The following is a 14565-nucleotide window of genomic DNA, read 5'->3' as shown; positions in this document are numbered from 1 at the left end:
CACAGCTGGCAAGCAGTGTCTTGACTGGGGATAATAAACTGGCAGGTGGGCCCCTCCTGGACCTTGGCAACATCACCATTGAGTGCATGTGCTGTTTTTTCCCAGAGCAGAATAAAATCCTCAAGTTTCCCGTTCCTGGCTGGTGGGACGCTTGATTGCTAGAGGCATAAGGCCAGGTAGTTGGTGGGTCCTGACGAGCCCCACAAGAGAAGGAAATGGGAAAAGACCTTGGGCCACCATGTTTGTTTGGATAGAAAACCTGTACAAATTTCAGAGAAACTGGGTAACTTGGAGAGGAAGAAGGGAGGCATTTTACATTGCAAGTGTCCTATATCTTATTTTAGAAAGATCTAGCAAGAAAAAGTCCAGACTCTTTGAAACAAAGGTTTTACCCTTCAGTATAATTCAGGCCAATTAAATCCTGCCAAAGGTGAGATGCTTCGAAAATCAGCAACCTCATCGGGTCCCTGTCAGTTACACTGTGTACCCCAGTTCTGCGTGTCCCCCACCCTTGGGATGGGCTTACCCGAGGCGCAGACCAGTGCCCTCCCTGGCGAGCCTTTGCCCAGCACAGGGCTCCTGAGGAGGAAGCTACCAGGAAGGCACCTTTGAAGGGGCTGTACCACAGTGAGTTGTTGGGGTTCTATGGGTGGAACCCTCACCCAACCTGCCTGCTCACCAGTGAGGGGCTCTCCACAAGTCCTAGGGCTGCCAACCAGCTTGGGACAGGGGAACAACCTTCCTGACCTCCCCCCACCAACTGCAGTGCTGGGTGGGACAGGACCCTCATACCCACAAGTGCTGCTAGAGGCCTGCAGACCTGGGAACTAGGGCTGGAGGAGGATCACTGAGGATTGGGAGGTTGGCCTTGCACATCCACACAGCGTGTGTGTGAGAGCACTTACCCCATGTGCACTCAGTTCAGGTGCTTGGAAGCACTTAGTTTACACAAAGAGCAAGAAGCTTCTGCCAGTGAGCACAGGCACTGTCTTCTGGAGCCAGCCCAGTCTGGACATGGTTGGTTCCCAGCAGAAAAGAACACCAGTTCCCTGGTGTGGGCAGGCCAGGCTGTCCTTGTCCCCTAGGTGGGCTGGGACCAGGGATCTGCTGGGTGGCCGGACCAAGTTCTGTGTCCCAGAAGGGCTGAGCCCTAAGAAGGGACCTGGAGGAGTCAAAGCCCACATGTGTGTGGGGCCCTGGCTGAGTGTGTGCTATTTATTGAGCTCAGCTGCGTGCCCAGCATACTGGAAGGTGTTTCTCACAACCTTATGAGGTAGGTGGTGGCAGCCCATTTCACAGATGGGGAAACGGGCTCTGAGTGGTCCCATCACTTGTCCAGGCCCAGCTGCCCATGCCCTGCAGCCTCGCTGGGGGTTGGCTGGCCACACTGGAGGAGTCCTGTGGGGCTTGCTCCTGTCGCCAGAGTCTGTAGGCTCTGCCCCAGCCAGGGCCCGGGGCTGTCAGTGGGACTTGAGGGTCACCTCCACAGGAAAATGGTCACTGATGGCCAGGGCCTGGAGGGAGAAGGGGCCAGCCTGAGACCCTGCTGAGCAGCCACCCCGGGAAACTGCCCCCCACCCAGGGAGGGGCCCACTGGGGGTCCAAACAAACCGCTGCACCTGGGGGGAGGCGTTGGCGTCTATGCCAGCTGTGGCCTGTGGGTGGGCTGGGAGCACAGTCCTCAGGACCCCACTCCAGCAGTGTAGAGAGCTTCCTGTACTGCCACCCCAGGTTTGTTCCATTCGGCCAGACCTGAACCTCTAAGGGCCTTTTCTAGAAACACTAGTGCAAAGAGGGAAGTGCCTGGTTCCCTGAGGTTGGGATCTGGGTCCAGCACTCCCCTCGCCCCTGGCCCCACCCCGGCCTCAGCACTTGCCTGAGTCTGGTCCAGGCCGAATTCCTCCTGGAAGTCGTGCACAGTGGCTGACTGATGCTTCAGGCTCTTGCGCAGGCGGGAGCCACAGACCACGATGCGGTCGTAGGCGCAGTCCGAGTTGCCCACCGTGGTGTCAGCGCTGTCTGGGATGAGCCATTTGAAGACTTCGCTGCTGCGCAGGCGAATGGCCGGCCAGTCCTGTGCCCGCACGTATTTGCAGTCGGCATTGAAGTCGCCCAGAAACAGGATGTCCTGTGGGTCACGGCGGGGCCGGGACTGAGGCTTTGTGGCCGACCCAGGAGCACGCCTCCCGGGGGGGTCGTGGGGGCGGGGAGGGGCCTTCCGAACAGGGGGCACTTACATCGGTGCCCCACTTGTCAATCACGTCCAGGTACACGTCGTAGAGCGCGTCGATCTCGGTCACAGCGTGGTGCGGAGTAGCGTGCAGCGGAATCAACACCAACTCCTTGGCTGCTGCAAGAGGGGCTGGGTGTCAGGGGCCGGCGGCAGGGGCGGGGCCGGCGGCGGGGGCGGGGCGCGGGGCCTCACCGCAGCCGGGTGCCGAGAACTTGACCACGAACGGCTCCCGGCTGAAGGCGTCCTCGGTGTCCGGGTACTGGTACGTGTCCACGACCGACACCGTGTCCTTCCTGGAGGCAGGGGGTAAAAGACGGGTGGGCGCCGTGAGCGGGACCCCTGCTCCGCGCGCCCCGTGGCCCCTCCCCTCACCTGTAGACGAACAGGTACATTTCCTTATACTGGTCCCGACCCAGGGGCTCACTGCTCACGAAGCTGTACTCGTGCCTGGACACACTGCGGAGATACGGGCCGGGCCTGGGGTCAAGGCATCGCTCCGAGACCTGGGGTCCGGGCCGGGGCTTCCCACGCTGGACCCTGCCAGCCGCACCTGTTGATCTGCTCCATGAGCGCAGACACGGCGCTCAGGTCGGGGTCTCGCACCTCCTGCACGAGCATGATGTCATAGCCAGCCAGGATCTGGGGGAGGAGCCAGCGAGTGCAGGGTCAGGCGCGCCGCAGATCAGCCCAGGAGCCCAGCCGCGACCCCGCCCCGGGCCCCCAACCTCACTTGCGCGATGAGGCCGCCGCAGCCCGGGTCTGACACTTTGCTGTCGCCGAAGCTCTGGATGTTGAAAGCTCCGATGCGCAGCGCCTGGGCTCCGGCAACCCCCAGCGCCCAGAGCGCGGCCAATAATGTCAGGGGCCCGCCCATGGCGTGGAGTGGACGATCGTAGAGGGACAAACACGGCCAGGCGTGAGCGCGGACCTGAAGTGGGACACACCAGCCCACTCTTCATCTTGGCCGCGGGGACCCAGGGCCGGGCAGGTCCTGCCTCCCACAGTCTGCCGGCCGCTAGGCACCTCCGCCCCCTACTGCTTTTCCAGGTTGCTGCTGGGCTCACAGCCTTGTCCATTCTCCTCCTCCATGGCGAAACTGAGGCCCAAATATTGAGAGTCCATTCCCATCCAGCCCCCACTCATCACTCCCACACTGAACGCACCTGAGGGGTGTGGATAGGCTCAGGATCTGCGTCCCAGTAGAGGTCTGAGGTCCAGGCTGGGGGTGTGCCTGTGAGACAGACTGCAAGGGCTGGTGCAACAGCAGCGCTGGCGCCCTGGCTCCAGGGGTATTTGTAGCCCTGGCCCAGGGAGGGGCCAGACTGCGCTGCGTCCCGCCCCATCCATGAAGCTGGTGGCTGTACTCCTGGCTCTCACCTCTCATCCTACAGAGGACCTCCCCCCACACACAGGGGTGGTGGGGACAGGGAGGCAGGACGACCACCCTGAAACTGATCTGGGGCCCCCATACCTATCAGAACAGGGGCTTAGACGGCTCTGCCAGCCCAAGAGCTGCATCGAGACTGGAAGAGGGCCAGCCATGCCCACAGTCCAGGGCTTGTTCTTGTCCCCACCCCCGAGAAACTAGGTCACCCAGAATCTCCCTCAAGCTGCATCCCTGCAGGGAAACTAAGGCCACCCAATCAGGAAAGACCAGCCCTGTTTACAGCCCAGCATCTTCTGCTGCTTCTCCACGTCATCACTTCAAGGACAAAGCCGAGACTCCTGGCTCTCCCGGCCTCATTTCCCAGCCCCAGGATCAGAAGCTGGCAAACAGCACCCCCACCCACCCACTTTGACGGGCCACAGGAAGCGGGGGTCACGGCTCCAGCTGAGCAGGGCAGAGGCAGGAGGTTGCCTGTCCACATGCCAATGACACCCACACATCACCAAGGTGCCGCCAGCCCCGTGGGAGCCCTGGGTGGACCGGCCAGGCACCAGAGCCTCGAGGGTGGCCTGGGCAGGCGGGGACTGCCCCAGAGGGGCACTGCCAGACACCAGTCCCTGAGGCTGCTAATGCCGCAACATCACAAGCGGCGGATTTTCACATTTTATTGTAAAGCAACCAAAAATTCTATTTACACTCCCACGTCGCCTCTCAAAGTCTGAGTTCTAAGCCCCTCTTGCCTGTACTCAGCCAGGCAAGCATGGGCAGGGAACCCAAGATCCTCAGCTCCTGCCCCAGACCGGCCCGCCAGCCTCTGCAGGTGGCCGTGCTTAGACAATGACCGTCTGCACCTCAAGCTGGCCCTCCGGGGAGGCGATAACCAGCTCGCCGGCATGCTCCAGGATCTCAATGTCCTCCGACGAAACCATGGTCACAGTGGCCTGCTCAGCGCCACTGGTGCCCGAGCGGGCAGTGAGCACAGTGCCCTCGCTGATGGCCGAGGCCAGCGTCATGGCCACCTGCTCCGTAAGGCTCTCGGGGGTGGCGATGGTGATGGTGTCAGCCGCCGCCGCCTCCGGGCCCAGCCGCGCCTCCTGGTCCATGGTCACATTCTGCACGATGATTTGGTGCCCAGCGCTGGCCTGGTGCACTATCTGCTGCACCACCTTCATGATGTGACTGTCCACCTGCGGGCGGCCCACGGCTCAGCCCGAGTCCAGTGAGCATGCCAGGCCGCCCCTCCGCCCGTCCCCCAGCCTCTCACCTCCGTCTGGGTGCCCTCGATGATCTCTGTGGCTTCACTGGTCTCTGCATCATCTGCGGTGGCCTGGATGGGGGTCAGAGGTCAGCCCTGCCCACCCCAGTCCTCACCCCAGCCCAGCGGGCCCCCGCCCACCTCGATGATGTACTCCTGCGTGTCAGCTACCACGGACGAGAACTCGACCAACACGGTATGCGGGTCCTCGGTCAGGACGGCGGCAGCCGCAGCGGGGCTCTCCTCAGACACCAGCAGCTCCTCCACCTCCAGCAGGCAGCCCCCTGCGACGGGGAGCTCAGTCAGCGCTGGTTATGGACCCCCCCGCCAACCCCACCTGCCAGCTCCCAGCCCTACCCTTGGTCCGCAGGTGGCGGTTGAGCGTGCCGTGCTCAGCGAAACCACGGCCACACTTGTAGCACTTGAAGGGCTTCTCGCCAGTGTGGTGCCGCACGTGCCGCACCAGTGAGCCCTTCTCCCGGAAGCCGCGGCTGCAGAACGGGCACACGTGCGGCTTCTCTTCCAGGTGCGTCCGGAAGTGCACCTGCTGGGCATTCTGCGAAGACCGCCCCCCATCAGGGCTGGCCTGGCCTCGGCTCAGCCAGCCCCCTGAGGGCCCAGGCCAGGGCGAGGGGGCAGGAAACCAGGGACAGAGCGGGCTCAGGGAGCACAGGCAGGGGTCCAGGGCCCACCTTGGTCTTGTAGCGCTTGCCACACTCAGGACAGGGGTAGGGCCGCTCGTCCGAGTGGACACGCCGGTGGCCACGGACATGGGCGATGGTCTTGTAGAGCTTCCCACAGTCCCCGCAGCGGAAGCGGCGCTCATGCACATGGACCTCCTGGTGCTTCTTGAGCAGGTAGGCCTTGGGGAAGGCCTTGCCGCACTGCGGGCAGGTGAAGGGCCTCGGCCCTACGGCCATGCTCCACATCAGGCTGGGACAACCACCCGAGGGCCCCACCCTAGCCACTGGCCACCCTGGCTGCCTGCCGCCCACCCAGAGGCCCATCCTGGCTGCCCACAGCTGTCCAGGACCGGCACCCCTGCCACCCACCTGCATGGCCTCTTTTGTGGGCCTCCAGGGTGGCCGCCGTTGGGAAGGTCTCACTGCACTGAGGGCACGGGTGGGTCCTGGGCACAGACGAGGCCTCGCCAGCCACCTGCTGGGGGACCACAGCACCCCTCCAGCACCTATCGTGGCTGTACCCCATCAGCAGGGCTGGAGCCACACCAAGGCACCCCCACCCTGGGAGGCAGTAAGCAGGTCAGGGGATGAGTCACTGCACACGGTGAGGAGCTTCCCACCGCCAGGGATGGCCAGGCAGCCAGCAGCGGCTGGATTAGCGTGTGACTTGGCACCCCAGGTCCAGCCTCCCAGAAGGAGCCCACCGTGGGGCAGGGACCTACTGTCTCCACCTGCTCCACCTCCAGCAGTGGCAGTTCCGGGGCAGTGTCTCCAGGCGGCTGGGGACTGGACACGGTGGGGGTGGCTGGCCCCAGGGTCCCCTCCTCCCCGGGGGCCCGCTCGAGCACGATGCCGGAGTTCTGCATGGCCTGGTGCAGAAGGTTCTCGCGGCCGCCCTCACTGGAGCAGGGAAGCTCCTGGGGGCCAGGGGGCTGCAGGGGAGGCAGAGGGAGGGGGCTGGCCAGGCGGTCCAACACTCGACAACACCTGCTAGCTCCACAGCGGGCTCTCCCTGGGCCCTGTGCACACTCAGGAAGGCCCCCCCGCACCTGCCCTCGTCCCCAGCCCACTCCCCCTCACCCCTCCCTGCTATGACCTTGGTCTCTCATCTCCCTTCCCCCGCAACCAGACAGAGCGCCAGGAAGGCAGGCCCAGGTCAGTCCCACTCCCAGCAGAGCCGGAGCCCAGAACAGGGCCTGGACTGAGCAGACAAGGACCACCCCTGACCTGCCCCCACCTCCGGGGCGAGGGCCTTCATGTCCAGGGGAAGCTCTTGCATCTGGACGTGGACTTCATGGATGACGGTGCCCTTGGCATCTGTCACTAGGTGAATCACTGGCGACGTCTCCATGGGCTCGCCTGCCACCGATGATGGGGTAACAGCCCCCACAGTGGAGGCGCTGGACCCTTTAAGGCAGAACCAAGAGAGCCCGTGAGGACACACGGAGGAGGGTGGTACCGAGAGCAACCAAGGCCGGCTGGGGAGCCCCCGGCTGACCTGCAGGCACGTCCTCTTTGCCGACAACCATGTCTTTGCTCATGCTGAAGCGGATTTTTTCTGTACATGGAGTGAGAGACTTCAGGTGCCGGGTTAGTGCCCCCGACTCCCGGAAGCTCTTCCCACACTTGGCACACTTATAGGGGCGCTCGTCTGCGGAGAGAACGGTGTCAGGCCCGGCTTCACACCTCCAGGAGTCGGGGGCCACAAAGCCCAGGAGCTGAGCCCCGGGGCCAGCGGCAGGGCACTGGGGCCGGCTCACCTGTGTGCCTCCGGTGGTGCCGGATGAGCGAGCCTTTGGTGCGGAAGGAGGCCCCGCACAGTTTGCACTCGTGGTCTTTGCGGCTGCTGTGCGTGACCATGTGGGCCTTGAGGATGCTACCCTGTGAGGGAGGGGCGGCGAGGCTCAGCACCGCCCAGCGAGGGAGGGGCTGGAGGCCCGGCTCCCCACCGGCGCCCCCAGGCCCGGGGCCTCACCGTCTTGAAGGTCTTGTGGCAGAGCATGCACACGTAGCGGCCGTCCTTGTTCACCAGCAGCTTGACCTGGGGCTGTTCACCCTCCGCAGAGAGCCCGGGTCCCCGCCGGCTGGGGCTGCCTGGGTCCTCAGCCACCTCGCTGTCCCCCGGCTCCGCCTCTGAGGCCACGATGACCTCTTTGATGTGTCCGCCTCCTGAGGAGAGGGAGAGCGGCCTGAACCCTGGGATCCACTGGCCCTGCCACACTCGGATGGAGCCCAAGGACCCTGCTGGGGCCAGGGGGGGTCATCTCGACCGACCCCAACCTGGCATGCGGCACCTGCTTGGCCAGAAGGGATGGTGGGAAGGGGTGCTCCGACTCCACGGGGCAGCCAAGAGGAGCTCCAGGCCTCCAGAAACAGTTAGCCAGGATGTGAACACAGACGCTCTGCCCCCAGCCAAGAGGCACGCAGGGCAAGATTTGCACAGGCTTCCTGCCGTCCCCAAGGGCGGCCATCTGCCGGTGCAGAGGCAGTGGACAGGCCAGCCTGCCACCCTGGCTCCTGCTAACGTGAAGAGGAAATGCCCCTGGGACTGCCCACCAGCATGGGTTTCGAGGCAGGCAGGCCAGGGACCCGCCTGGAGAGCGATCGCTCCAGACATGCCTGGGACAGTCAGGGTGAGGAAGCTGGGCTTTTGCAGCTCTTGTGGGTGTTGAAGAAATGTGACAATGTGCAAAACTAAGCTGTAAACACACTTCACTATTTCTGCTCATGAAGATGACGTGTGGAAAACGGCTATGAGGCGCTTCTTAGAAACCATCTCATTCAGGCCAGCGTCGTGTTTTGACAAGCCATTCTTCCAAAACAGAATGGAAGCTCTGTGACTCAGAAACAATTAAGGCATCTGTCGCTCCTGCGGGACTGACAGCCTCCCTCCACCCCAGATGCGAATTCCTAAAAGAACAAGGCCTTCCACCGGGCTCTGACCCGAGTCTGAGTGTCACACAGCAGACGGAAGGGTTGGAGAGAAGGGATCACGGTTGCCCCAGGGCCAGAGATGAAAAGCAAGTTTGGTCTCAGGGAAGAGGCAGGGGGCCTGGAGTGGGTATCTGGTGGAACCTGTGTGGTCCCTGTGAATTGTGCACCGGCCCTGCGAGGGCTGAGAACCATCCTGGCATGATGCCAGCAGCTGGCGGTTCAGGACTCTGGCCTGGGCTCCAGATCACTGAGCCAGGGGGACATCTGGGCCACCCAGGACGTCTGCAGAAGGGAAACTCCCAGGGGGCAAGAGAGGCAGGGGGTGCCCAGAGAGGAGCCTCTGGAGCATAGGGTGGGCTAGCTGGAGGCTGGGTGGCAGGCAGGGCCTCCAGGGTGCTAGAGCCTGGAGGTGCTACCTGAATCTAGGGCATGCGTTTCTCCACATGACACCCTCCCACCCAGAAACCAAATGCCACATCAGAGCTGGAGCGCAGCCCTGCCCAACACATCCACACTCCTGTCCTGGAGGAGGGGCAGGCAAGCGTCCTCGTCCACAGGAAGGTTGGGGGAAAGGCGGCGTGGAGACAGGGACGGGTCCCACGGCCTCCCTGGGGAGAGGGAGGTTGCCTACTCTGAGGTCCCCATCCCCCAGGCCACCTCCACCCCTCTTCCTGCCCCAGCTGGTCCCCAGGGCTTCCCAAGGCCAAGTTCTCCCTGTCACCCAAACCTTCCTGGCCAGCTACCAACTTGCATCCCTGCCGCAGCCCCTACCGGTTCCCTTCCCCACCTCCAATGGCATCAGGCCAACCCAGCCTCTCCGCTGCCACGCTCACACCCAGCCACCAGGCCCCTTTCAATGGCCCAGCGGCACGCTCACTGTCCCCTGTAAAGGGGCACGTGACCCCATCCAGACCTCTCAACGCCCCCTCTCCTCCTGCACATCAATGAGGCACTTCAGCTTTAAAAAAGCCATCAAAGAGCCTGACTTGGCGTTGCACGCTCTTAAAAGCCATAGCCTTGTGGGAATCAGGGTAGGAATTGCCGGAGGGATGGAGCGCTGGGGAGGTGACGGCCAGGGTCAGGTAGCAGGTTGGGGCTGAGCCAGGGCGCCCACACGCACCCCAGTCGATCCTCCAGAGCCAACGGTGGGTGGGGAGTAGGAACCGGGGCCAGGGTGGGGGCTGGGAGAAAAGTGGGGAAGATTCGAGAAGAATCAGGGCAGAGAATCTGGGGATACAGCAGGGGAGAGCAGCCAGCTCGTGGTCTGTGCACAAAGCGAAGATGCCCCGAGGCCCAGCAATCCCCCTGGGCTGCCAGACTCTGGCTCCCCCTTTCTGGGCATGGCGGGGCCTGGTGCCCAATGCTCGCTCCTCCAGCAGGCACTGCCCTGGGAAGGCGCACACAGGGCCCCAGCCCCTCCTCGGCCAGGCCCTGCTCCCGGGACAGCAGGCGGCCACGGGCAGCAGAGGTCCCAGCCCTGCCCACGGACGACTACCAGGTCAGTGCTGAGAAAGCTGCGCGTGCACAGCCACGGGGGGCCAGACCGGCTTACCAACTATGTCAGGCGAGTGGCTGATGTCTCCCGCGAGTGCCGCCGCCTCCACCACGATGTGGGCCACAGTGATGGGCTCCTCTGAGCCCGCCACTCCTGCTGCCACCTGCCATGGGGCGGGGGGATGGAGGAGACCCATCTTCAGGGCTCTGGGGCTCAGCTGTGATTCCACCCGAGGGCTCGCATCTCCCCCGCAGAGCACTGCTCCCAGTCTGCTCCCAGCCTGAACCCCTCACCCTGGGCCCAGCAGTCAACCCCATCACTCCAATGCCTCCAGCCACAAGGGCCCCACGCAAAGCCCTGAGCAGCCCGGGAAGGACTCCAGGATGAAGTGAACAGAAGCTCCAGCACAGCCTCTACAGAGAGGAAGTGAGGACCTTCACCCACTGGCCCAGCCAGGGGGTCAGGAAAAGGGCTCCCAGGGATGTGGGGCTGGGGGCCCTCCCGAAGATGAGGATACCCCTGGGAGGGGCAGGAGAGACCACAGGGCAGAGCAAGATGACTCTGGGCCCCGTCCTCGGGCCCCCCGGGGTGACCGGAGGCACCAACTTCTCTCGGAGTGTCCTCGCCCACTTCATAGGCTTAGGGTGTCGAAAGTGCCAAGCCCACGAGGGTGCCGTGCACAGCTCCAGTACACATGCTATGCACAAAAGTGGCCGTTTTCATGACAGAGCCACACTTCGTCTGTGGGATCCCCGGGAACCTCATGTATAGGCCAGGAGGGCAGACAGAGAACAATAGCCATCGTGACGTCTCTCAGTCAGGATGGGCCCCAAGGAAGGAGAGACCCCAGGCCCCAAAGCGCAGGCTCCATACAGAGGCTGCTGAGCAGGCTGGCATCCCAGGCCGACCAAGGGAGCCCAGGGCACCCCCCACCCATGACCGGATGCCACCCTCTGCCTGTCCCCGTGTTAGAAGGACCCAGCTGCACGGGTGTGTCCTGTCATGCCACCACCTCCTCATCCTGCTGTCAGATGAGGGGCGGGGACGTGTGTGTGCACACCTGTGTGCGATGCAGGGGGGTGGGGGGGCTCACCTCCCGACCCAGCAGCGCGGCCGCTGGGGTGGCGGGCAGGGCCTCCTGAGGCGCCCGCTGGCAGGCTTTTTGGAGCTTATGCTGAACAAAGTCCTCCAGGGCGGTGAACTCTGCCTGGCAGCGGCCACATCTGTGCACGTCGTCCTCATCTGCAAGGAGCCCACGGTCAGGGGGACTGGGGGGGGGGCTCTGGTCCTAGGCACACCCAGCCAGGGGTGGCATCAGAACCAGATGCCCACCCCAGGGAGAAGTGCACACGGGAGGGGGCAGCCCTGACCATCCACTTTGGCACCAGGGTCCAAAGGCCCTACTTCAGAGAGGAGGGCAGAGAGGCCCAGGGAGCAGCTGGGAGGCAGGGGGATTCAGCCATGCTGGTTTGGGAACTGAGGAGGACCCGGGGTTCACATGTGCCCTTGGGCACCTCAGCAGCCATGTCTGGGTCTGTTTCGTCATCTGTAAAATGGGCCGATTTGGTGTGTGTACAGTTCCAGCTGAGAGGCCAGCACCCAGCAAACATGGGAGAGGTCAGGCCCCATGACCCATGCTCACTCTTTTCTCACTCTGACCTGACGCTTCACTGGTTCCAAGCAGGCAACACCTCCCTACCCTGGTAAAGACGCCTGGTGGGGCTTCCCAGAGGGGCTCCACACTCCAGGGCCAGGGGCCATTGCCCCTGAGCCCCTCACCATCTAAGCTGACCAGCCAGTCCCCGCCCCAGGTCCTGCAGGACTTCTGGCTCACTGAGTTCCCTACAGTGTGCCAGGCACCTCCCTGGGGATATCACCCAATCCGACCAGCACCCTGAAGAAATGGAAATGACTATTCCCACTCCGGAAGAACAAGTTGAGATCAAGGCTACCCTGCTGGTGAGTGTTGGGGCCAGAACATAAACCTGAGGGTCTACCCCAGACACCCTGCTGTTTGCACCAAGGAATGGGAGATGTTCCTTCTGCTTTTGTAAGAGTCTGTCCATTCCCACCACCTCATGTGCAATCCCACATCAAGGTCAAACCCAGGCTGGAGCACAGAAGGAGCCCAGCTGATGCCTACTGGATTAATGAACAAAGGGCCAAACCACAGCCAAGACTCGCACACAGAAGGCCACCTGGCAAGGGCGGTCACCCCCAGATGGCACACAGTCACTGGCCAAGCACTGAGGTGCCTCCACCCTCCTAATCCTCCCAGCCCACTCACCGAGTCTGACTCGGCACCAGCGTGTTGCCATTAAAGAAATCCCCACCGCAAAGGGGAACACTCCCAGCCCTGAAACCCTGAGAGAAAGCCCTGGGCAAGTCCAGCAGGGCACAGCAACCTCCAAAGAGACCCGTGGGTGGGTGGTACTGCCCCTACGCACGCTGGAATAAGAAGGAGCAAGGAAAGACATACTGAGAATACAAACCCTGTGGGAGCAAAGACCACCATCCCAGTATCACCATCCCACCCACGCCTGCCTGGCCCAGTCTAGAGTCTCCTGGGACAGGCTCAGAGGGCAGAGACCAGAGTTCTGGCTCCAAAAGTCATCAGCGCCCCTGTGAATGCAGCCCTCATGGGTCCCCAGAACTGCTCTCAGAGATGCACGTGCATGCTCTCCTTTGAGTCTCACCACCATCCTACCAGAAGACAGAGTCCCAGAATTTAAGGGAGTGTGTTGAGGGGTCACATAATCCTGGCATCAAAATAATACTTGGTATTAAATAACTGGGTGGCCTGGTCACTTTCACATCTTTGAACCTCAATTTTCCTCATCCACGAAATGGGAATAACAACAATAACAATAACGGCATCTAGGGCTGGCTTGAGAATGAAAAAGGCTGAGGTATGATGAGTGCTCCATACATTATCAACACCGGTATCTCCATTCTGTAAGCGGAAATGGAGGCTCAGAGAGGTATGTGGTCATCTGCGCAGGATCAAACAGCTAGAACGTGGCAGGGCTGGGGCAGGGCGGCCTGCTGCTTTGCAGCACTGGGCTCTGCCACCTCCCTGTGGGTGCGGGAGAGACCCGAGGCCCCGCCCTCCTGGAGCCTCAGCCACACCCCGGTCAGGGCCCTGGTGGCCTGTCAGGTGAGGTGGGAGGGGGCGCAGCGGAGGGTAGGGCCCTGTCTAGACGCAGAGACAGAGCGGGACCGGCAGGCGGTGGAGTCGATTGCCAAAGTCTCCACGGACACCCCGTGTGGCTCGGACACCAGTGAGTATCCGCGGTGGGCGCAGGAGCCCTGAGAAAACCAGAGGGCTCGTGGAAAGCTCTGAGGCGTCCCGCGGAGACCCACGAGGTCTGCAAGGAAGTTGGTCCGGGTGGATGTGTCGCGCCCGCAGCTCAGGCCGTCGGGGCCTCCACCAGCCAGGCTGAGCCGCCCCCACCCCGGCCGCGCCCAGCCCCGTGCGGCCCTGTTACCTTCCTCGCTGAAGGGCGCCGGGAGGCCGAGAAAGCCACCAGGAGCCAAGGCCGCCGCCGCCGCCGCGACCCCGCCCTCACCCGCTTCCCGCCCGGCTTCGGCCCGGGCTTCTGCCGTATGCGCGGCCGTCACCCGCACTGCCATCGCGCCCTCCATGTCGCAACGCGCCGCAGGAAGATGGCGGATTTACGACCGTGTCGTCATAACAACGGGCCGCGCCAAGGCGAGCGAGCGAGAAGACGAGAGGAGGACGACGGGGCGGGGCCAGGACGGGTTTGACGGGCAGGCGGCGGGGCGCCGTGCGAGGGTGTGGCCTAGAGGCGCAGAGGCGGGACCGCGCTCTGAGACAGAACAGCGGGCGGAACTGCCGGGAGAGGTGTGGTTACGGTGCAGAGGACTGACAGGCGGAGGGGCGGGGCCACGCCTGAGGATTGACATGCTGGGGCTGCGGTCCGCCAGCGGCGTTTAGGCGCTAGAGCCTGAGACGGCCAGTTTGGCTGGCGGCGCGTCCTGCTCGGCCCTGAGCGCGTTCCGCGGCCGGGATTCGAGCTCTAGAGAGCCGCTGCCGGGACACTGCCCCAGATCGGACCGGTAGAGTGGTGCTCGCTGCCCGCCTCCGACCTTCTCGGATGCCAGAGCCTCCCTTACTGGTTGACTCAGCCCAAGTTCAAAACCCGAATTGGTGATAGCTTCACTAACTCTTTCATTCATTTGTATAGTTTTCAAGTTGTGATAAGTACACATAAAATTTACCGTTAGTGACAGTACCTTCACAATGTTGTGCAACTATCACCAACATGTAGTTCCAGAACGGTGTCTTTATTCCAAAAGAAAAGCTGTACCCACTGGCAGTCACCCCTCATTGTCACTTCCCTCAGTCCTTAGCAAACCTCTTTCTCTGTGGATTTGCATTTTCTGGACATTTCGTGTAATTGGAATTTTACATATGGTAATCTTTTGCATCCGGTGGCCTTTACTTAGCATGATGTTTTTGAGGTTCATTCAGGTTGTAGCATGCAGCAGTACTTGTTTCTTTTGATGGGTGAATAATACTCCATTATATGAATAGACCAATTTTCATTTTGCCTA

General features: G+C 62.5%; 2 protein-coding genes and 1 long non-coding RNA gene across 7 annotated transcripts; 1 reads left to right on the top strand and 2 right to left on the bottom strand.

Annotated features, from left to right (window-relative positions):
• Positions 1-320: 320 nt before the first annotated feature.
• Positions 321-3579, bottom strand: DNASE1L2 (deoxyribonuclease 1 like 2). Of its 2 annotated transcripts, none has more exons than XM_065924075.1 (8): positions 3397-3579; positions 2964-3161; positions 2784-2872; positions 2606-2689; positions 2426-2526; positions 2238-2350; positions 1877-2128; positions 321-1514 (listed from the first exon to the last, which is right to left on the bottom strand). In XM_065924075.1, the coding sequence occupies exons 1-8, from the start codon at positions 3574-3576 to the stop codon at positions 1461-1463; spliced, it is 1071 nt and encodes a 356-aa protein (XP_065780147.1). In that variant the 5' UTR covers positions 3577-3579; the 3' UTR covers positions 321-1460. The 2 variants fall into 2 exon arrangements, with proteins under 2 accessions (XP_065780147.1, XP_065780148.1); XM_065924076.1 differs by having other exon boundaries at positions 2238-2347.
• Positions 3580-4444: 865 nt separating this feature from the next.
• E4F1 (E4F transcription factor 1) lies at positions 4445-13754 on the bottom strand. Of its 4 annotated transcripts, none has more exons than XM_065924071.1 (14): positions 13476-13754; positions 11081-11229; positions 10045-10150; positions 7534-7727; positions 7319-7439; positions 7057-7209; positions 6796-6965; positions 6281-6490; positions 5928-6036; positions 5568-5785; positions 5233-5431; positions 5017-5159; positions 4885-4947; positions 4445-4807 (listed from the first exon to the last, which is right to left on the bottom strand). In XM_065924071.1, the coding sequence occupies exons 1-14, from the start codon at positions 13630-13632 to the stop codon at positions 4451-4453; spliced, it is 2349 nt and encodes a 782-aa protein (XP_065780143.1). In that variant the 5' UTR covers positions 13633-13754; the 3' UTR covers positions 4445-4450. The 4 variants fall into 4 exon arrangements, with proteins under 4 accessions (XP_065780143.1, XP_065780144.1, XP_065780145.1 ...); XM_065924072.1 differs by having other exon boundaries at positions 5928-6033; XM_065924073.1 differs by having other exon boundaries at positions 6290-6490.
• Positions 13755-13845: 91 nt separating this feature from the next.
• LOC136160439 (uncharacterized) lies at positions 13846-14565 on the top strand. Its single transcript, XR_010661619.1, has 2 exons — positions 13846-13983; positions 14032-14565. It is a non-coding gene; the product is annotated as an uncharacterized lncRNA (long non-coding RNA).

Source organism: Muntiacus reevesi, chromosome 2 (genome assembly GCF_963930625.1).
Source record: "Muntiacus reevesi chromosome 2, mMunRee1.1, whole genome shotgun sequence".
NCBI lineage: Eukaryota > Metazoa > Chordata > Mammalia > Artiodactyla > Cervidae > Muntiacus > Muntiacus reevesi.
Note: the sequence above shows the minus strand (reverse complement) of the source record. Positions and strands in the feature narration are given on the sequence as shown.